We start from the raw sequence: 22,000 nt of genomic DNA, 5'->3' as shown, positions 1-22,000 counted from the left end.
CAACAAGCTCCAGTGCTCTCTAGCTCCTGGTTGGGTCTGGTCAGGATAGGAGGGAAGGAGGAGGCTGGAATGGAGGTATGTATTCCTGACCCCTCTCCTTTGAGGTAAGCTTGAGTTGTCAATGTCCTTTGACTGGCCATCACTGGTCCTTTCAAGGCAGTTGTCACTTCACAAGCCTCTCCAGGGCCCTGGGAACCTATTTCTGCCCCCTGCCATCAGGTCTATGGGTGGTGGCTTCTCTGCTGCTGCAAGTCCCAAGTTCCTTCACTATCCCTGTGGTTTATCTGTACTCCACCTTTATAATTAATCTCTTTGTAAATTTACCCTCTTGGAATTAACTTTGAGTGTACTCTGTTTCCTGTTAAGACCATGACTAATACAGATACCATTCTACATACTGAGAATAAAGAGGACATGGTGATTGGGGCCATATCACCACACATGTTATTATGCAGCCCTCTGTCTCAACCCCTGGACTATTTTATGAGTGCTCTCTGTCACCTCATTTTCTTCCCCACCATCGACTTCTTCAGTGACCTCATGAACCAAGGAGGGAACAAAGCTATAGCTGGTTCAAAACCAAACCAGAAACGCTTAATTCATTTTCCTACCTTTCCCCTTATTCTTTTCTACTACCACTGCTCTTGGTGCTATAGACGGTGAAGTCTCCAATCAAAGGCAGATGTTTCGTCTGTCTTCTTTTGTCCCCAGAGTGTGAAACACAATATATGCTAAACAACTGCTTGTATAATGAATACATGGAGGATGGATTTAAAGAAATGTCTATTTATTAAACCTTCTGTTTCCAGGCAGGACAGGGCTGATCTACTTCGCTCCCCTCATTGAGGATGCTTTGTGCTTTTCTTGTGCCTCCATGTACAACACTGCTACTATATTCTGACCACTTGTGTGCTGGTAAATGGTTTTTGTTGTTGTTTTATAATAGTTTTATTGAGATATAATTAATATACCACAAAATTCACCCATTTAAAGTGTACAAGTCAATGGTTCTCATATAGTCACAGAATTGTGCAGTCATCACCACAGTCAAGTTTAGAACATTTTCATTACCCCCAAAAGAAACCATTACTCATTACTCATTAGTGGTCACCCCTCTCTCTTTCCATCTCCCCTTTCCTCCATCTCTTGACAACCACTAATCTACTTTCTGTGTCTATTGATTTGCTTATTCTGGATATTTTATATAAATGAAATCATATAAAATGTGGTTCATTGTGTCTGGCTTCTTTCACTTTGCTCACTGGTTTCAAGTTTCATCCAAGTTGTAGCATGCATTAGTACTTCATTCTTTTTTGTCATGGCTAAATAATATTCTATTATATGCATATGCCACATTTATTTATTTATTCATTATTTGGTGGACAATTGAATTGTTTCCACTGAATGCTGGTAAATGTTTAATATAACTAGCAATCTGGCACACAAAATCCTGATTCATAGCATTTGTGGGGTTTTTTATTTTATATTTTTAGGTAAAATTGGTGGATGACATTATATAAGTTTAAGGTGTACAACATTGTAATTCAGCATTTGTATAAACTACAAAATGATCGCCACCAAAAGTCTAGTTACTATCCTTTACCATACAATTGACTCCCTTCACCCATTTTGCCACTCCCTTCCCCTCAGGTAAACATCAGTCTCGTCTCTATATCTATGAGTTTGTTTTGTTGTGTTTTTGTTTATTTTGTTTTGTTTAGATTCCACTCATAGCATTTGTTGATTTCGATGGTGTAAATACATCACAGCTGACTGCAGCCATGTCACTGGACGTGGAGCTGGAAAGATATGCTAAAATAGGCTCTTTTGAGCTCCTACAAGCCAGTTCTAGCACACCACTCTGACCATCTTGACTGTTGGATCACTCGAGTTACTAGAGATGTGGCCACATGCAGGGAGGTTTCCACACCCTTTAGGATAATAATAATGATAATAACAAAAACAATACAATTGGTGCCAAACTACCAGTATTCTATGCTTGGTTCACTGTCTTCTAGCTGGTCTTCATGCTAGCTCTTCAATAGTCCAAACACATTTTATCTCACAACTTTGGCACTTGCTCCCTCTACCTGGTACACTCTCTCACTGTTTTCCCCAGATACAAGTATCAACCTATTGCATTCCCTCATTTCCACCAGATCTCTGCTCAGGTGTCCCCTCCTCAGGAAGGACCTCATCCCTTTATTTAGTCCTTTGCCAAGTTTTGTTTTCCTTCATAGCATTTATCACTGATGCTTTCTTATTTTATATATTTATTTTCTTATTTGTATATTGGCTGTCTCCCCACCATAAGGTAGGCTCCGTGAAAGCAGGGTCTTTTTTCACAGTTGCATTCCCAGTGCCAAGGCCATGCCCTTGATCATTTTGAACAGGTGTCTCTCCTCCTCTCAGCTCCTCCTGATGCTGTCAGAGGAATGCTTAGAGAGCCTTCTGTCCTAGTCCCTGCATCTCTGTGACTGGCCCAAACCCTGGCACATATAGGACTTAGCTGACACAGGTGGAGGACAATCCAGTTATGTGGCTAAGAGTGTGCCTCACTCTGAGGCCAAACTGAATGTATCCATATCCTAGCTCTGGCACAGACCGACTGTGCACCTTGGGTAAGTCACTCAATTTCTCAGTTTCCACATCTTTCAAATGGGAAAATAAGAGTCCCCACCTCATAAGCCTGTTGTGAGGATTACATTCATATGTTAATTTAAAGTGATCAACACATAGCTAGTGTTCCATATACCTTGCCTGAGGACATCTGGGAGTAAGCTTTACTTACTATGCAAGTCACTTCTGTGTGCCCCCCACGTTGTAAAAGTCGCTACCCTGCTCTGCCCCTCTTTTCCATTAACCACTTCACAAGCATCCTGTAAGAGCACTTGTATTGTAGATGGTCCTGCTGAGCCAGGGAACTGGATGGTTCTCCAACTGCTTTTGTTTTTCACATAAGAGGAGACCCTTGGGCTTCAAGAAGGTGTTATCAGCCTGCTCTTCTTAATTGGCAAATCACTTACGTTTAACCAGGTTTGGAAAAGGCCCAAGGGAAACCGGATGTTATTCTCAGCCTAACTAGCTGAGACTAGCTGGACCTAGAGCATCCCTAGGGCAGGAGAAAGAAAAGCTTCCCACAGAGGAGGAATCTTACCCACAAGCCCTAGGACACTGAGAGTAAAGGAAGCACTGGTGTCCTAAACAGACCTGGTGGAGAAAGGAGATGGCAAGCCGTTTATGAAAAGAAGAGAAATCACCCAGTATGCAGGACTGGCTTGGAAAGAAGCCCCTGAGACCCTCAAGTCCACTTTGCTATATGCCCCTGTTAGGGAGGGTCCCTAACCCAAGTTACTGTGTTTTACTTGTACTAACCCGCTCCCCTCCCCAACCCCAGATCCATGAATTTGGTTCAAGTTCATTTACTAATTTCGGGTAAACCCAATTCCATTAATATTTACTGAACACCCACAAGGAGCTGGGCAGTGTTACCTGGCAGTCCCAGGAATCCTAGGAACCAGCATTCCACAGCCACATCCCAGAAAAATAACCCTGCCTGTCTCGGAGCATCCTCATTTCCTTGGAGTCAGCTTCTGGGTCTTGATTCCCGCAAAACCCCAACACTACCCTTGTACTTGGGGATCCCAGTAGGCTCCCGCGGGGCCTCCTTGAAACGCTGGAGGATTACGTGCCCGGGAATAGGAAGGGCTGGGGAGGTCAGGATAGAATTAGGGGGAAGGACCAAGGTGCGTCTCCCCCTCAAATCGTGTTACAATCAGAAACCGGCCGTGCTCCCAGTCCCCGATTCAGGCGTCTAGAGGCTCTTCCAGGAACCGCCTGGCATCCTGGGCGGTGGACTTTGGCTGGTCTGGGGCTCACATCTCCCTCTCCCCCCTCTCTCCTCCCTCCCGGCTCGGTGCCTCACTGAGGGGCGTGTCCTGCCCTACCTCCCTTTCACAGTGGTCCACTCCTCCGGTTACGGCGGCGGCGGCGGCGGCGGCATCAGCGGCAGCTGCAGCTAGAACAAGAGCAGCGATAGCTCCGGGCTTCCAGAGCAGGAGCTGTGGCCACGGCACCTGTGCAGAGCAGGAGTGGCAGGACAAGGGGGTGGGGTTCGAGCCAGCCACTCTCTGAGCCGGAAGGAAGGGGCACCTCCCAGCCCCTCAGCAATCCGCTGCTCCGCAGACTCTCGACAGAGCTGGGAATCCTGGTTGGGGTAGACATGTGCAAGACCAGCTAGAGGGCTGGGCCAGGTAAACATTTGGGTCAAGTGTGGAGAGGAAGGGAAAGCTGTTTCTGGGACCATGACAGCTTCCCGCCTGGACTTTGAGGAGGTGGAAACTTTCCTGGACAGGCATCCAGAGTTGTTTGAAGATTACTTGATGAGGAAGGGGAAGCAGGAGCTGGTGGAGAAGTGGCTGCAGAGGCACAGTCAGAGCCAGGGGGCTTTAGACTCAAGGCCGGCGCTGGCTGGCATCAGCAGCGTGGCCCACGGCGGTGGCAGAGGCAGCAGAAGCGTTGGCGGTGGCACTGGACCAAATGGCTCTGCCAACAACCAGCCCACTCCAGGTGCGGGGGACTGTGGTGGGGTTCCTCTGAGTCCCAGCTGGGCCAGCGGTACCCGGGGTGATGGGAGCCTGCAGCGAAAAGCTTCTCAGAAGGAGCTAAGGAAGAGTTTTGCCCGCTCCAAAGCCATCCACGTGAACAGGACCTATGATGAACAAGTGACCTCCCGAGCCCAGGAGCCCCTGAGCAGTGTGCGGCGGAGGGCGCTTCTCCGGAAGGCCAGCTCTCTGCCCCCCACCACAGCCCATATTCTCAGTGCCCTGCTGGAATCCAGGGTGAATTTGCCTCAATATCCCCCTACAGCTATGGACTACAAGTGCCACCTCAAAAAGCATAATGAGCGTCAGTTCTTCCTGGAACTGGTCAAGGATATCTCCAATGATCTTGACCTTACCAGCCTGAGCTACAAGATCCTCATCTTTGTCTGCCTCATGGTGGATGCTGACCGCTGCTCTCTCTTCCTGGTGGAAGGGGCAGCTGCCGGCAAGAAGAGTTTGGTCTCCAAATTCTTTGACGTGCATGCAGGAACCCCACTGCTGCCATGCAGCGGCACAGAGAACTCAAACGAGGTGCAGGTCCCCTGGGGCAAAGGCATCATTGGCTATGTCGGGGAGCATGGAGAGACAGTCAACATTCCTGATGCCTACCAGGTAGGACTTCGCATGGTACCCCTTCCAGAGCCCCGTTGGCCTGGGAGCCAAGCCATCACTTACCCTTTGGCATCCAGGAGCACATTAATTTAGACTCTTTACAATATAAATCTTGCTTTTGAAATTCCTTCTGAATTTAGACTAGTTAGAATGTTTCTACACCATCTTTGATGTCATGGTCTTTTCCTAACACACAGTGGCTTGTGGAAAATTCATACAGCGCATGGGCTACATTTTGCATCCAAATAATACCACCTGTTTCTCTGTCAAGATACTTTGCCTTTAAGAATACCAGTGTATGGTTTGAGAATGCATTCGTGAGGTGCTAGAGAAAGATTTCTACTCCAGATTCCAGTGTTAGTCTGAAGGAAATGGGCATGTTGATGTCTCTGATGTCTTTTGGGGGACAGCAATGTAGTGTGTTCTCATTCAAGGTTGGAAAGGGAACCAAGTGCCGATTTTCCTGTCCCCTTCTCTAGCTTACAGTTGCAGGAGTTCCAAGGTGGGGAAAAAGAGGCAGAGAGGCAAGTCAGGGGAAGAATGGGCCTCTGACCCATTTGTATCTGTTTGACCCTTTTTACCATCTATTTTAACTGTTTTTTGTTGTTCAGTTTAAAGAGGTTGGACAAATAGAGGGGTTATTTATCTTCAGGCTGGAATACAGCATTATCTGCAGTCAGCTTTTGACCAGAATGAGCAGGAGTTTTTCTCATTTGTGGAACAAATAAAAAATTGATAAATTTTTAGCAACTCCGAAGGCAATGAGCAGGATAAACATTTTAGTTTCAAGTGGAAAAGGAAACCCAACAACATGCTGTCATCTGGCATTTCTAAGCCTTTCATTTTCACAGTGATTTGAACTTGATGTTAGATCCTGAATCTGAAAGCCAGTCCTAATTTCTTTATATCTATTCCCTGAACATGGTGAAACTGGATGCTACTTTCTATGAGACTTCTGCAGGGTTCATAAGAATTGAAAGTTTCTTATCCTTGGTTATGAAAGTATTAGATGAGCACTTCTTCCAGTTGTCTAATAGAGCTACACGTTTTTCTAGGGTTTGGTTGCTGTTGATCAGAATAGCAAAAGTGGTGGGAAGCATAATAAAGGTAAAATTTTCTCTATTTCATCTCTAAGTTGACAATTTTACATAGAAAATTGACTAGCTTGTACTGAAACCAAGTTTCAAGTTTTTGTGAGGTGTCTGTCAATATAACACTTTAATGTTAAGGGATGCCTGTCAAAATACCATTTCGGTTAACCTTTTGTTATTGATTAGGTGCATTATTCATGATATCCTTCTTGAAGACTGATAGGTTTAGGTCAGATGATCAATGAATGATCTTTAACAAGTGTCTATTTCTCTACAATCCCAGAAAGGCACTGGAAGAAATAAAAGCATTTAATAATTGATATGTTGAAGATTCTGTAAAACGTTGAACAAACTCTTTTCTTTCCCAGTATTTCCACATCCTTTGTGTGTGTTTGGGCTAAACAATAATCCCTCCCTAGTTTATGATATTTGTGATAGCCTGGGCTTATAGTCTTTTCTCATTCTTGCCTTTTCTTTTTCTTCACCAATTGATTTTCTGCCATTTATATAGCTTTTATTTCTTACTCCCCTCCTTCAGTTCCTAACTTTTATTTGATACTGTTTATATACTGTCTTTTCTTCAAGAGCATAATTCCCGGCTTCCTCAGCAGTTAACTTGTTTCCTGCTGACTGTAGCTTAGAGGTGTTATCCCAGGCATAGAAAAATCAGATTTTCAGCTGCTGATGTTTCTTCTGGGCCCTATTCTTTCTCTGTAGACAGAGGGTAAAGCAAAGCTGCCTTTTAATGTTTGAAAGCTGATATTGGGAAAGGAGATTTTGTTTTTCTTCCCCCGCAGGGTAGTAATGATGGCTGTAAAGACTGAGTTGTTGGGAGGGCTGAGAAAGTCAGGGAGGGGAAAGGGTGTCACATGGGTTGACAGTTTAAGACCTTAGTTCACGCCTTGTCTTCATTTTAATTGGCTTAGAAAGTTTCTAAGTGCTCTTTCCCCATTAGCTTCTACTGTATCTTTTTAACCGAGTGTGTTTTTCTTCATTGTATTTATGCTCCCCTTTGGGGAACTCCTTTTTTCTTTACTATGGTACATCATGGTCACCACTAGTGTGCCCTTGGGAGAATTTCTTGATCTCAATTTCCTCACTTGCAAAATGGGAATAACAACACCTAGATGGCAAAAAAAATTTGTTGTTTTAAAAATAAAATGAGATACTGCATTAAATTCTCTAAAACAGTATACCTGGCACACTGCAATTACTCAGCAAATGGTAGCAGTTTATGATGACTATGAAGGTCGGACAATTAAGTTCTCAAGCTTAATTGCCCGACCCTTTTGTATGATGATATCTAGTTTGCTAGTATTCTTTTTCTTTCTGCTTATCTCATTTTCAATTGTTTTTCTCCTTATCTGGGGCTGAGGTGTGAACTTAGCATGTTTTGACCAGCCTGATCTTTCTCTACCCTTAAATTAAATATTTTTAAACCAGCTTTACATTCACAGAATAGAGAAATATTTACCCTTCTACTCTGCTTAAGATTTCTCTAAATGTGATAACACTTGACCATAGCCTATCCTATCAAAAGTTCCTCTTAATAATTCATGCAATATAGTAACTCATGCAATGTAAACTTTTTATAGAGTTGTATTAATGTTGCATCCTTCCCAAGTTCTAGTATTTTCCCCATCCATTTTCTGCTGTTATAGATTTCTCTTAATGAAAACTGATGACTTTCCAAATGCATGTTCTTTTATCATGATGTTATTATAATTCTGATCATATATTGTAAACATCTCAAAGTTTCTATGTAAAAAATATAACCATCCTCCCTGATTCTTTATTAACTACTATATTTTTAAGGTATTTCTTGTTCAGGTTCAACCAGTGTACCTTCCTTTTCTTCAAAAGATAAAATTACACATGGAGTTTCACATTTTAATCACTTGATAATTGGATTGATGATCCTCTTGGAGGCTCATAATATGTGTGAGAGAAAGGCATTGAAGACACTTATGAGATTATGATAATAAGCATGGCATTCTGGAGTCAAGGATAGACTAGTTAATGAAATATTAAAGTTGAAGAAAAGTTTTGACAGCAAAAATACTCCTCAGCTTATCTCATTATTTTTCATTACTTTCCTCAATTAGTCCTAAAAAACAGACTTGAAACTTGGAGACAAATACAGAACTACAAGTGGAAAAAAAGTTTCATTTCAGGTACCCAGTATGGATCCCAGTGACTGCACTTTACCTTTTCCCCTGACAGTTATAAGTTATTAAACAGCCCATTTTAATACAGTAATGAAAAAAATGCCCTCAAGAGGTTGAAAATAAGAGCACTCAAGTAACAGGTGTTCTCTTTGAGATTATTTAAAGCATATAGAACATAGCATTTTAAACATTAAAAAAAGTGTGAGATGATATTTTTGTTAGTGTTGATAATAATGACACAGGTGTTTGATGGGCTTTGGGTTTGAAAAGCAGCCAGGATGTTTTGTTAGGTGAACTGAAGGGAGGGACAGAGATGATGCAGAGGGGTTACAGGTGTGCCAGGCTTTCAGAAAACCTGATCTATTTACACAACAGATTCATTTATTCATTAGTTCCAACAGACATACACTGAATGCCCATTATACCTAAGGCTCAGGTTGGGGCCTGTGGGTGTACAAAGGTGACAGGCCATGCTACTTGCCTTCCAAGTGCTTACAGTCAAGAGGCATGTACTATTCACAAACAATTAATGCCAAGCCATACTTAAAGATGCAAACTAAATGGCATTGTTCTTAGAGGACAATGGAGTCACATTGTGACTGAGCTTATGATGGAAGACTCCATGGAGGAGGTGCCATTCAATCTGGGTCAAGGGTTAGATTTTACTGTTGGAGATGACTGTGGCGTGAGGGTAAGTGATCCAGGTACAGCAAAATGGCTTCAGCAGAGACAATGACGAGTAAGCCCAAAACACGTATAGGAGACAGTGAGTGGTTTAATTTGGCCGAAGTATTGCATATGCTATACAATGAATATTCAAAAATAAGGTGAGGGCAAAAGAAGAAGGGACCTTGAATACGTGACTAAAGAATTTGAGCTTCACTAATAGTAGGCCACAGGGAGTCCTTGAAAACATTCTAGCATGATCGGTGTGATGTTTTGGGTAATCTGGTGGCAGTGGCTGAATAGGCTGAACAAGAGAGTTTCAAAGCTGTGAAAATAATTAGGAGTCTGTAATGATGGTCTGGTGGAGCCACGATGAACAACTGAACTAAAGCAGGAACAGCGGGAATGGACAGCAGGGGACATATGGGAGATGTCCTGCAGGTGTGAATTTGGGCTAGGAGAGAATAAAGTCAGTAATGACTCAGAGATTCTAAACCGGGCTGATATGGAGAAGGGCAATGCTGTCATCAAAAACAGGAAGAGAAGCTGGGTAACTAAAGGTTTTAAGTAGAGTCAGCTACGTAATTTGTGGAGCTCAGTGCAAAGTGATAAAGCAGGAGCCTGGTTGGAGGTAGAGAAGTCAATCTTCCCTTCCTGAGGGTCTGCTGCCCCAACCCACAGCAGATGTGCGATGCCCAGGTGATTTCAACCTTCATGCAGAGAAATTCTCAGTACCTGGATTGGGGGTCAGTGAGAGGCTCCCGCTGAGTTGCCTGCTGAATTTGCCATTAGTGCTACCAGCTCCGGGTGGAATGACTACAGCCTCGCTCCTCCCCTTGGTGGCACGGACACACACCTGACCCCCTTCCCCACCACACACACCTCAACCAAGAGCGGAGGGCAATGGCAGATATGGGATGTGGGCCTCTCCCCCATGCAGTGTGGCCTGGTTGTGGCTCCTAGTCTCAGGGCAGGGTTGACCAGGGGGTAGTGTGGGCAGGGCCCAGGATGCCAGGTATCAAGAATTAGTGGCCACGAACCATTCCTGGGCAGGCAGTGGGAGGGGAGACTGAGTGTGAGCTGAGGCTATACACCATTGTCTCACTGCACTTCAAAGCACAATTCAAAGATAAAATTATCAAGAATTTCACATAGGAGAGCATTAAATTTCAAGCAGGGGGCACCTATGCAACTGTACTGGTCACATGCCAAGGAGCTGGGCCTGATTCTGAGTCACGCTGAGGCTTAGGTGGAGAAGTTCGATTTTATTTCAGCCTAGTGTCTACAGCTTTTGCATGACCTCACCTCCATCCTAATTAAATTACATGCCATTTTTAGTGCCTGGATAGTGCCTTTGTGTTTCTGTGTTTTTCATCCTTTCTCCCAAGCCTGCTCTTACTCCATCTTTGCTCATTAAAATCTTCCTCTGCCTTCTCATGAAATAAGAAGGGAGAGCTGATTTCCTTGAGGAGAGATGGAAAACAAAACAAAAAAATGACACACAAAGTTGTCTTTAACAATGCATGTACTATACTGATATATGTTAAATAATAATATTTGATAACTCATTTTACTGACTTTTACTTTTCTTTTTCTTTTAGAAAAATCTCCATTGAAATAACTATGCTAAAAGTGTTTGGCATTAGAGGGGATTAATTTCATGTATTTAGAAAATCAGTGACAAAACTGTTTCATTCCCTGATGAGCCAGTGCTGACAGACATGGGTTTACAGTCCTGTGGTCGAGTTGCCGAGATTTGCTTAAAAGGCAGCAGTTGATCCTACTCCAACACTAGTATTATAGAGGAGTTTCATGAAATCTTATTTCAGCTTTGCACATAGTGTTTTAAAAATTCCCCCAAGCCCACAAACATGTTCCCTTAGCCCAGAACCAGAATTGGTTTTGTGCTCGAAGCAGGAAACATTTGCTATTTCAGCCTTTCTTCCTGACAGACACATGATCATGATAAACAGTGAAAAATTGCATTTGCTGCTTTGTACATGAGGATAGATTACAGAAATGTACAGTTCCTACAGAATCATGGAGAGGTAATTTAAGGTTAACTTAATTTTTTTCCCAAACTATAAGCTAAATGTTTACTAATCTGCCCAACTTATTTTGGTTCCTGAGGTTTGGATCACCTGTTTATTTACAAGGCTGGCTTAATTTGTAAGTTAGTGTTTCATGTTTAATGTAGTGTCAAAGGGTCATATGAAGCTCTCCTCTGAAATAGCTTTGAGTTGTTTAATAGGAAAGTCAACAAGATCCTTGAGGTCTATGACTTGCTACTTTAGTCACTTATTTTAAGGGTGGTGTTTTGCAATATGACCACATTCTTTTGGAAAGTGGAATTTGAATCATAAAAGAAGCACTATAGTCATGAAACAGTGAGCTGGATTTCTAATATTTAAGGGGAAACTTTGGTTCCTGGTCATTTATAGTCATTCAGGTTAAATTTATTTATTTTTCAGGATTAAAATAGTAAAGAAGGTTTCCTGGCATAAGAAAGTGTACCTTCTATAATTCTAAGGGTTTCTTATTGATTGGTTGGTTTCAATGGTGGGAGAGTGGTTTCACACATTAATGATAAATTCTGTTTCCTACCATAAAATATAGCATTAGGCTGTTGCAAAATTAATACAAGAGATCTTTTTTACCTGAATGAAAAAATGAGGAACCTTTGAGATAACTCTTTAGGATGTCAATTTTTAAAAAACTGAAACATTTTGCTTAGCATAATAATCTCAAGATTCATCCATGTTGTCGCAAATGGCACTATTTCATCTTTTCTTATGGCAGAATAGTATGCCATTGTGTATATATACCACATTTTCTTCATCCAGTCATCTATCAAAGGACACTTTGGTTGTTTCCATGTCCTGGCCACCATAAATAAAGCTGCAAATCGGAGTACATATATAAGTCAGACAGAAAAAGTAGAGAACCATATGATTTCACTGATATGTGGTATATAGAAGTGTAAACAACAAAAGAACAAGAAAAAGAAATGAAGAAACTAAAACTCATAGACACAGACAATAGTTTAGTGGTTACCAGAGGGTAAGAGGGGAGAGGGATGGAAGATGAGGGTAAAGGGGATAAAATATATGGTGATGGAAAGAGAACTGACTCTGGGTGGTGAACACATAATGTAATATACAGATGATGTATTACAGAATTGCACACCTGAAATGTATGTAAATTTACTAGTAATTGTTACCCTAATAAACTTTAATAAAAAATAAATAAAACAAAAACTTAAACATAATGATAGAAAGGAAACTGAAGCTCCACTGTTGATTAACATTAACTCCAATTATGAAGCAGTGAACTATGAGCCAGGCATTAGCTCATTAGCAAGCACTGCTTCTTTTTATCCTCTCAACAGTCCCTGAGGTAGCTAATTAACACCCCCATTTCACAGAAGGAGAAACTGAGGCTTGGAAAGGTTAAGTAATTTGCTCAAAGTCACTCAGCTGGTAAGCGGGGAGCTGGGATTTGTACAGGCCTTTGGATAACAAATTTCATGCTCAGCCACACCACTTGTGGCCTCTACTAACCCTTAACTATCGCATGCACACTTCTGTCTGCCCCTTCGCCTTCCTTTCTCTGCCACTTTAAATTGTCTCACCCCTCAAAGCCCATCTTCATGAAACTCTTGGGAATCCCTGCCCCATCCCACCCAAACTGGACATGATCTCTCCCTCCTTTGAACTTCTATAATGCTTTAATGTACTCCTTTCTATGTTCATAGTATTGTAAATATTTAAAAGACCTCTTGACTGTGAACTCAAGATCAATATCATGACTCTTCATTTCTCATTTGCTGCAGTGGATTGTATAGGGCTTAATGCAAGGTTTTCTATTCAACTTAGTGATTACCACTAATACCTCCTTTATGTGGTCAGTTCAACCCCTCTAAGCAGAAAGTTCCACATAGTCAGGCAATATAGACAGCTAAATCAGGAAATTCATCCCTTGAACACATCTTTTAACTTGTTGGACCTTTTTTGTAGACTTAAAAAAAAAAATAGGGCTATGGAGCCTAGATAACTGGTGAATTATTGGAATTGCTTTTCTGCATTGATCAAATCTTCATGTTGATTGCTGGACTTCTATCTCCCTGCCCCCTCCTTTGCTTTTATTTTTCACTTTTCTTTTACTTCTTTCCATGTGGAGACCACATTGTAGAGAAAGCAGACTGCCACTGACCAAATAATAACAACAGGGAACAGCCCACTGCCAACTTCTTCAGGGCAGAAGCGTAGGCTGGCACATGACTGGTCTGGCTAACTGCATTTTCTAGTTTTCTATGACTACCCCATTCATATAATCCAATTTATTGAGGGTAAACACCCATCCAGCATTAGCTCTTACAGATGCAAAGATTTTTTTTCTTTGAAAACCCTTTCAGATATGGGAAATTATACTGACCAACCTTATAAGTATTTATAATAGGGTTTATGAAGCCCTATTATTACATTGGCCAACTTTATAATTATTTATTTTTCAGGAACATTGCTCTTTCAAGTTTATTGATTATGTATCATACATTTCACATATTCTGAAAAGATCTCATACAAATTCAAACTTCTGAGATGTTTGCATTTTCATCCTACTCTTTCCAAGATGTAGTTATTAGATGTCCATGAGGCCTGTCCATGTGAGAGCAATCTCTTTCTCTTCTGTTCCTTATAGTGATCACCAATAAATTGGGGGGTTGCTGCACTTCCTCCTCATCCTACCTCCCAGATGAAATAATAAGGTATTTAAGGATAAATAGTACAGCTAGTCTTGTTATGTAGAAGTTAACTGCCACACCTAGATCTGAAGAGAAGAGTGCAACTACCGGAACCCTGAGAGAGCTATAGCTGTGGGAGAGCCAGAGCTATTTGCTGGGGGAGAGGAACTCAGCCACTGGCAAACCATGACCTGGGAGAGAGGGAAACACTACCCTCCCTACACTCTCTGTTTCCTGCCAATGCCACTCATTGGTAGAACTCGGCCTTGGTTGAGGCCAAGAGGACAAAGGGAGCCCTGGTGCAGGATCCATAGGAATCAGATTCTAGGCACAGAACAGGGCAGGGAAAGGTGGCAGTGCGTCTGGACAGCCAAATGGGGACTATGCAGAGTCACCAGGGATGTTAGTTTACTCGCCAGGAATGCGAGTCTGTGTAGAAACCAAGTCAAGTAGGAATATCCTTCTCTGATGTGAACACTACTGTATTTGCCGGCGTATAAGACGACTGGGCGTATAAGACGACCCCCTAACATTTCCACTCAAAATACAGAGTTTGTTATATGGGCAGTCTATCTGAAGTGTACCTGGCGTATAAGACGACCCCCCACTTGGAGGCATATTTTTCAGGGCCAAAAAATCGTCTTATACGCCGGCAAATACGGTAAGTTTCATCTGTATATAGAGCATGATTGAAATCTGTTGAAAACAAGCTCAGAAATGCCATAATGGTATTTGGCTGTCTTATTCTCTTCAAGTAATTCTGTTTATTCCCGATACTCTATTCCCCAGAAGGAACTCCATAGGGGGTAACCTGGGCCAAACACATGTACAGGGAAGAGATGGCTTTGGTCTAGTTATGAAACCTTTTCCCTGCACTGCCTGATGAAGCACATTTGTTTGAGAATTGAATTTTTAGATTACCATTCACTTTGCTAAAGTGTAAAGGACATCAAAGTGGACTAGAACATGCCCTAGACTGGGACACCGAGATCTTCAATTCTATTTCCAGTTCTGCCATAGTTTTTTCAACATTGGGATAATATGTCCAGCTATCTCTGCCCCATATGGTATCATGTAAGGACATACTCATTAACTCTAATCATTAGATTCTAATAAGATAATGGGAAAGCCTATTCAGAAGGATAAAGTAAGAAATTTAAGGCTTTATTCACACTTTAAAATGCATAGTCCAGCAGGCTTTATTCATAGGACCTTGACCTGCGAAGGACCTTGCCCAGAAAAGGAGAACTTTGATTTAAAATGTGGTAGTATCTGTATTGACAACATTTTCTGTATTTTTTACATTCTGGCATTTGGGGTCTTGTCCCTGGAGAGACTGTCCCTCTCAGGGCTAGCTAATAAGTGGAGATAGCATACTTGTATGACTCCGCCTGCAAGTGCACCCTTGATATACAAACTCAACAAATCCAAAGCCCACATCTCCAACTATCTGCTTTATCAAACTCTCACATACCAAGCTACAATTTTCCCCTGCCCTAAGTCACCCCAGGACCAGGTACCAGGCCACTGAGGATCACCCCTATAGCTCAAAGCCTGTTGAGATTATTCAAAGTATACAATCCTAAACTGACTCAGGGAACCTAGCCTGTCTCACCTATTCCTTCCCAAGAGAACCCCAGTAAAGGCCCTGGGCCATGTCTGCTCTCTCCTTCTGCCTCCTGACTGACCCTGGTTTATCCCAGGTGACCCTACATGGCATGCCATGCCTCCTGTTTCTAGGGGTCCGTGCTCCTCCTTCCTGACAATCATTTCCATGTCTGTGTGTCATATCATACCTGATTAAAACAAGTCTCGGGTTCATTTGAACACAGTACTATACATACATGATGCCCCTATACACAGGTAATGATTACTTTAAAAAGTAATCAAATGCTTTAAATGAACATTAGACTGCCAAGGTTTACTGGCCATGATACATATTCTGCATTTCACAAGCGTAAAAAAAGTTATGCTAATTCTTTTACAATTGATCAATATTTCTGTTTTCTAGTATAATATGTAATTGTAATCCCAAAAGTATCCATTGGGTTTGTGCTATAAATTCCCATATGAAATATCCAGATTGATCATTTATGGTTTTATTCTTAAAATGCTAAGGATTTTAAAAAATGGTAATATTTGGATCCAGTATTTGTACACTAAATAGATTCTAGCAGCTGACATTAAAGAGTAAATGAACACTAAATCTTGGTGCTTGTAATCAGACTCTAATAATGTACTAGGCTAGGTGGAATCTATGACACAATTTTATTCAAAATGTGTTGACTTCACCAAAAAGATAAGCTTCCTTTATGTTTTTCTGTTTGGACATGGTGTTAATTTTAATACTATGCATTATCTTTTTCTACTTATGTTTCCTATAGTACTTTATCAGATTATCAGAATGTTTTGTTTTTCAACATTTAAAAAAATTTTTTGATTACAATTGATATACAATATTATGTTAGTTTCAGGTGTACAACATAGTAATTATATATTTATGTAACTTATGAGGTGATCACCCCAATAAATCTTGTACCCATCTGACACCATACATAGTTATTACAGTATTATTAACTATATTTCTTATGCTATACATTACATATTCATTACTATTTTGAAATTACCAGTTTATACTTCTTAATCCCTTCCCCTCAACCTCCCTCTCATCTGGAAACCCTCAAAATGCTTTCTGTATCTGTGAGTTTGTTTCTGATTTGTTTGCTCATTTATCTTCTTATTTAGATTCCACATATAAGTGAAATCATACAGCATTTTTTCTTTCGCTGGATTACTCCATTCAGCATTATGCTCTCTAGGTCCATCCAGATTTTTGCAGATGGCAAGATTTTATTATTTTTTATTGCTGAGTAATAGCCCATTGTATATATGCACCACCTCTTCTTTATCCATTCATCCATTGATGGATACCCAAGTTGCCTCCATATCTTGGCTATTGTTAATAATGCTGCAGTGAACATATGGATGCACGTGTCCTATCAAAGTAGTGTTTTTTGTTTCTTTGGATAAATACTCAGAAGTGGTATTACTGAGTCCTTCTTTGTCTCTTTTTACAGCCTTTGTTTTAAAGTTCACTTTGTCTGATATAAGTATTGCTACACCAACTTTGTTTTGTTTGGTTCCGTTTTCATGAAATATCTTTCCCCATCTCTTTACTTTCAGTCTGTGTGTGTCTTTCAATCTAAAGTGAGTCTCATGTAGACAGTATGTGTAAGGGTCTTATTTTCTTTTCCATTCAGCCACCCTATGTCTTTCAGTTGGAACATTTAATTCATTTACATTGAAAGTAATTGTTGATAGATGTGTAGTTATTGCCATTTTATCATTCACATTTTTAATCTTTTTTTTTCTTTTACTTAAGGAAGTCCCTTTAATATTTCTTGTATGAGTAATACTGTTTTGGTTTTAACTCTTAGCTTTTCCTGTCTGGGAAGTGCTTTATCTGTCCTTGGATTGTAAATGATAGCTTTGCCGAGTAGAGTAATCTTGGTTGTAAGTCCTTGCTTTTCATCACTTTGAATATTTTGTGCCAATCCCTTCTACCTGCAAAAGTTCTGCTGAGAAATCAGCTGACAGTCTTCTGGGAGCTCCCTTGAAGGTAACTAACTGCTTTTCTCTTGCTGCTTTTAAGATTCTCTCTTTGTCTTTAACCTATGGCATTTTAATGATGATGTGTGCCTCTTTGGGTTCATCTAGTTTGGAACTCTGTGCTTCCTGGGCTTGCATGTCTATTTCTTTCATCAGGTTAGGGAAATTTTCTGTCATTACGAGGTGTGATCAAAACATATGGTGAATGTTTGAATTAAAAAAAATTCTTACAGTAAAAGACTCATCGCCATTAATCCCCCTCAAAATACTCCCACATGCTTCAAACACACTTATCCCAACATTCTTGCCACTTTCTGAAGTAAATCTGGAAGTCTTCTTTTGTGAGTGTCTTTAGTTACGCTGTTGTGGCAGCCTCAATGTTGTGAATCTATTCAAAACGTTTACCTTTTGTGGTCATTTTGACTTTGGGGAAGAGCCAGAAGTTGCATGATGGAAGATATGGTGAATAAGGTGGAAGAGGACACACTGTAATGTTTTTATTTGACAGAAGTTGCTGTACCAGAAGTGATGTGTGACATGGAACCATTCTGTTGTGGTCAACAAATATGGTGAATGTTGCTGCCGAGTGCTATCCAATGGAAAGGCAGGGATCTTCAATATGGGAAGCGGTGCGATGAACCTTACTAACAGTGTGTGACAAGTTTCAACTTTTCAGGTGCAATCAGTCAGGTGTGAGCTATGGCTGAGAGAAAGTGTGTTTTAAAGTGTGCCATAAATCATCCTCCATCATGGCAATGCTCTGTGTCACACATCACTTCTTGTATATGGCAATTTCTATCAAATAAAAACATTATGGTGTGTTCTCATCCACCTTATTCACTGAATCCGGTACCATGCAACTTCTGGCTCTTCCCCAAAGTCAAAATGACACAGGACATCAAAGCAGTCACGACAGCACAACTAAAGACACTCACAAAAGAGGATTTCCAGAACTGCTTCAGAAAGTGGCAAGAACAATGGGATAAATGTGTTCAAAGTGAGAGGGAGTATTTTGAGAGATATTAAAGGCAGGTGGGTGGTGCTCCAGCTTGTTTTACTGTAATAATTTTTTTAAATTTAAACACTCACTGTATTATTTGATCACATCTCATATTTCTTCAAATACATTTTCAATTATTTGCTCCTCTCTTCTCCTTCTGGTACCCTATGATGTGAATGTTGGAATTCTTGATGTACCAGAGGCTCCTTAATGCATCCTCATTTGGGGGGATTTTTTCCTGTTTTTGCTGTTCTGATTGGGTGTTTTATGCTATCTCATCTCCTAAAACAGTGATTTGATCCTCTGCTTCATCTAATTCAGGGATCAGCAAACTGTGGCTTGTGAGCCATATGCAGCTCTTTGGGTATGTTTCATCTCAAAAGTTTGCTGACCCCTAGAAGAGCCAATCCTGTCCCTCACAACAATTTAAAAATTATTTGAGAGCCATAAATATATTTTTACATAATCACCATTATGTGAATAATAGCCTCTAAAATTTTTATAAATTAAACTATGATAGTTTTATTTTCATTTTCAATTTTACTTCAGAGCCTGCAGCTCATGAGCCACAGTTTGCTGGCCCCTGGCAGCTCTTCCATCTCAAAAGTTTGCCGACTCCAATCTAATCTACTGCTGATTCCCTCTAATGTATTCTTTATTTCAGTTATGTATTCTTCATTTCTAACTGGTTCTTTTTTTGTGTTTTATTTCTCCATTTTTATGTTTCTTATCTCTTTGTTGAAGTTCTCACTGAGATCATTGATCATCCTTATAACCAACATTTTGAACTCTGTGTCTAGTAGATTGCTTATCTCCATTTTGTTTAGTTCTTTTTCTGGAGTGTTGTTCTGTTCTTTCATTTGGGACATTTTTCTTTGTCTCCCCATTTTGGCTGTCTCCTGTGTTTGTTTCTATGTATTATCTAGCTGCTATGTCTCACAGTATTAATAGAGTGGTCTTATGTAGTAGAAGTCCTGTGGGGCTCAGTGATGCAGTACCCTGGTCACTGGGTGCTCCAGGTGTGTCCCTTGTGTGGCTTGTGTGTGCCCTTATGTTGTAGTTGAGCCTTGGTTGCTGTTTGTATGTCGGTGGGAGGGATTGACCCTCAAGCTGATTGGTTGTAAGGACTGGCTGTGCCTACAGTGGAGAAGCTGATGTGCAGGTGCTGACCCTATAGAGCAGGATTTGCTTTAGCAGGGCTGTGGTGCATGCCCAGTCTTCCCTTTGAATGTTGCCTGGTGAGGCAGGTAGGTGGTGCTCTGGCTTGTTGGAAGACAGCCACTGGGCTTGCCAGCACCAGGGCCTCTTAGGAGGGGCCTTACTGTAAGGCCAGGTTTAGCTGCAGCCTATGCCCAGCTCAGGGCCACCTGGAATGAGCCAGAAAGCAATCTGCAAATGTCTTCTACCTGCTCTGGGCTTGGAGGTGCCTTGGAGATGTTATGCTGTGAACTGAGGCTGGCTGCTGCTAGTACCAGGGTTGGGGCTCCTTAGCAAGAAGTATGGGGAACACTGAGGTCAGATGCTGCTTGTTTGGGTTTTGTGAACCTTTGAGAGATTTTAGGAAAGCCTGAAGCATGAACCAAGATAGGCTGTTTGTTTGAAGTGGCTTGGGTGGCCCTGCAAGTTGGGTGGGTTGGGGTCTCAGATATTTACTAGGGTGGGGAAAATGGTGTCAGTCAGATTGATGGAGACTCAGATATCGAGCCCACCAGCATCTGCATGCTGAGGGGGGAGGGCTCAACACAGGAACAGTGCCTTCTGCCAGCACTTCAATCTGGGAGAAAGCTGCCCCTTCAGCCCTCACCCTGCAGCCAGACAATTCAGTTCCTCTCAGTATGTTCCTGGCACTTTTCAAGTTGCTATGCCAGTGCTGAAGCTCAGAGCAAGTGAGTTCATCAGCAGGTAAGTCTGTGCATGGGCCCTTTGAGAGGAACACCTGGGCTTCTAGCAGCCTTCCATCTCACTCAGCCACAATCTCTGCTGATTTTCACAGTAAAAATTATGGGAACTTATCTTTCTGGCACTGCAACCCTGGTCTGGAGAGCCTCACTCCTCCAGGGGGACCTCAGCAGCTGAGATATCCCTTCCAATTTTAAACAGCCACACGAGGGTGTGTTACCAGCCTATTCCACATCTCCACTCCTCCTACGAATCTCGACATGGCTTCTTCTGTATATCCTTAGCTGTAGGACTTCTGTTCAGCTAGCTTTAGGTGATTTTCAATGATGGTTGTTCTTTATTTTAGTTGTAATTTTGATGTGGTTGTGAGAGGAGACAAGCACAGTGTTTACCTTCTCCACCATCTTGACCGAAAATCCAGAATGTTTTAACCTTTACTTTTTTTTTTTTTTAAGATTTTTATTGGGGAATTGAGGGGATGGGAACAACGCTGGGAATTGGGGGGAAGGGGAACAGATAAGTTGCTGTCATTTTGTTCTTCAGTCTAGTTGTGGAGGACGTTGCTTCACTGGCCCAAGCTGGCACCATCATTGCGCTCTTCCTGGGCAAGGCAGATCAGTCGCTGGCTGCTGGATGGCCGCTCATGGTGGCTTGAGGGCCGCTCATGCTGGCTGCTGGCTACACACAATAGCCCATGGCAACCCACTGCAGCAGGGACTGCAGCCTACGCTGTCGCCGGAGACTCATGGCAGCCCAGCTCCAGGTCGAGCTGTTGTTCAGCATCTGAGCTGTAGAGGGCAGTGTCGCTGGCCCTCAAATGTGGGATCCGAACTGGGGCCCTATGGTGTCCCAAGCCAGTTCTTAACCATCGCGCCACTCGGCCGGCTCTAACCTTTACTTTTTTTAACTTAATGAAATTTGATGGTTCTCCTTTTTCATTTAAGTGGCTGTGCTTTTTAATGAGTTAATAGTTTTTATCAGTATTTGGCAACTTAACGTGTGTGGTTATATATTTAAAGTTTTAATAATGACTCTAATGGAATTAAGAACTGTAGGCTTGGGATATTGTGGGAAAGATTATCCCATGGTGGCTAAGGAAACAAGTCTAGATTTTTATTTTTTTCTGCATAAGGTTCTTTGGAAAAGGGAAGTTATAATCCCCTGTCTCTAATGGCCAATTTTATGGAGTATCCAATTTTCCACTTAGCCTCTTCATCCTTTTGCTTCCAAGGACCAATAAGTGATAGGGTGTGGGCTATGTAGTGGTTAGGGCTGGCTTTTTTTCTATCTTAAGCTATGTGGGACTGGAGTCAGCTTCCTTTCTCACTTCCTCTTCTTTGAGCATTGTCTTTGAAAGCCCAGGACAGCCATAGTATTTCCTTTTTATCATAGCCCAAAGATTATCATACAGAGAAGGCAGGAGGAGAGGAGCCAGCTGCAGTGAGTTTTTCAGGGATTGATCAAGCAGGCAGATGAGAAAATAATCTCTGGAGAAGAGGCTGTTAGCATAGATGGGAGCTGAGGCATCTCTACCCTCTCTCCTTCACCATCCATTTCTTAAATGAAGAAACAAGAACAGCTTCTGATTTGGTCCCTCCTTTTTTTTTTTT

The 22,000-nt window shown here is 41.7% G+C and overlaps 1 protein-coding gene across 1 annotated transcript in view; it reads left to right on the top strand.

The window, feature by feature from the left end:
* Window positions 1-3,958: 3,958 nt before the first annotated feature.
* Window positions 3,959-22,000, top strand: part of PDE11A (phosphodiesterase 11A) — a 398,336-nt gene continuing 380,294 nt past the window's right edge. Inside the window, exon 1 of the mRNA XM_019654011.1 lies at window positions 3,959-5,216. Within this exon, the coding sequence (XP_019509556.1) occupies window positions 4,305-5,216 (912 nt within the window). The 5' untranslated portion in view covers window positions 3,959-4,304. The remainder of the gene's footprint in view (window positions 5,217-22,000) is intronic.

The sequence above is a fragment of the Hipposideros armiger genome, unplaced genomic scaffold (assembly GCF_001890085.2).
Source record: "Hipposideros armiger isolate ML-2016 unplaced genomic scaffold, ASM189008v1 scaffold_212, whole genome shotgun sequence".
In the NCBI taxonomy this organism is placed as follows: Eukaryota; Metazoa; Chordata; class Mammalia; order Chiroptera; family Hipposideridae; genus Hipposideros; species Hipposideros armiger.
Note: the sequence above shows the minus strand (reverse complement) of the source record. Positions and strands in the feature narration are given on the sequence as shown.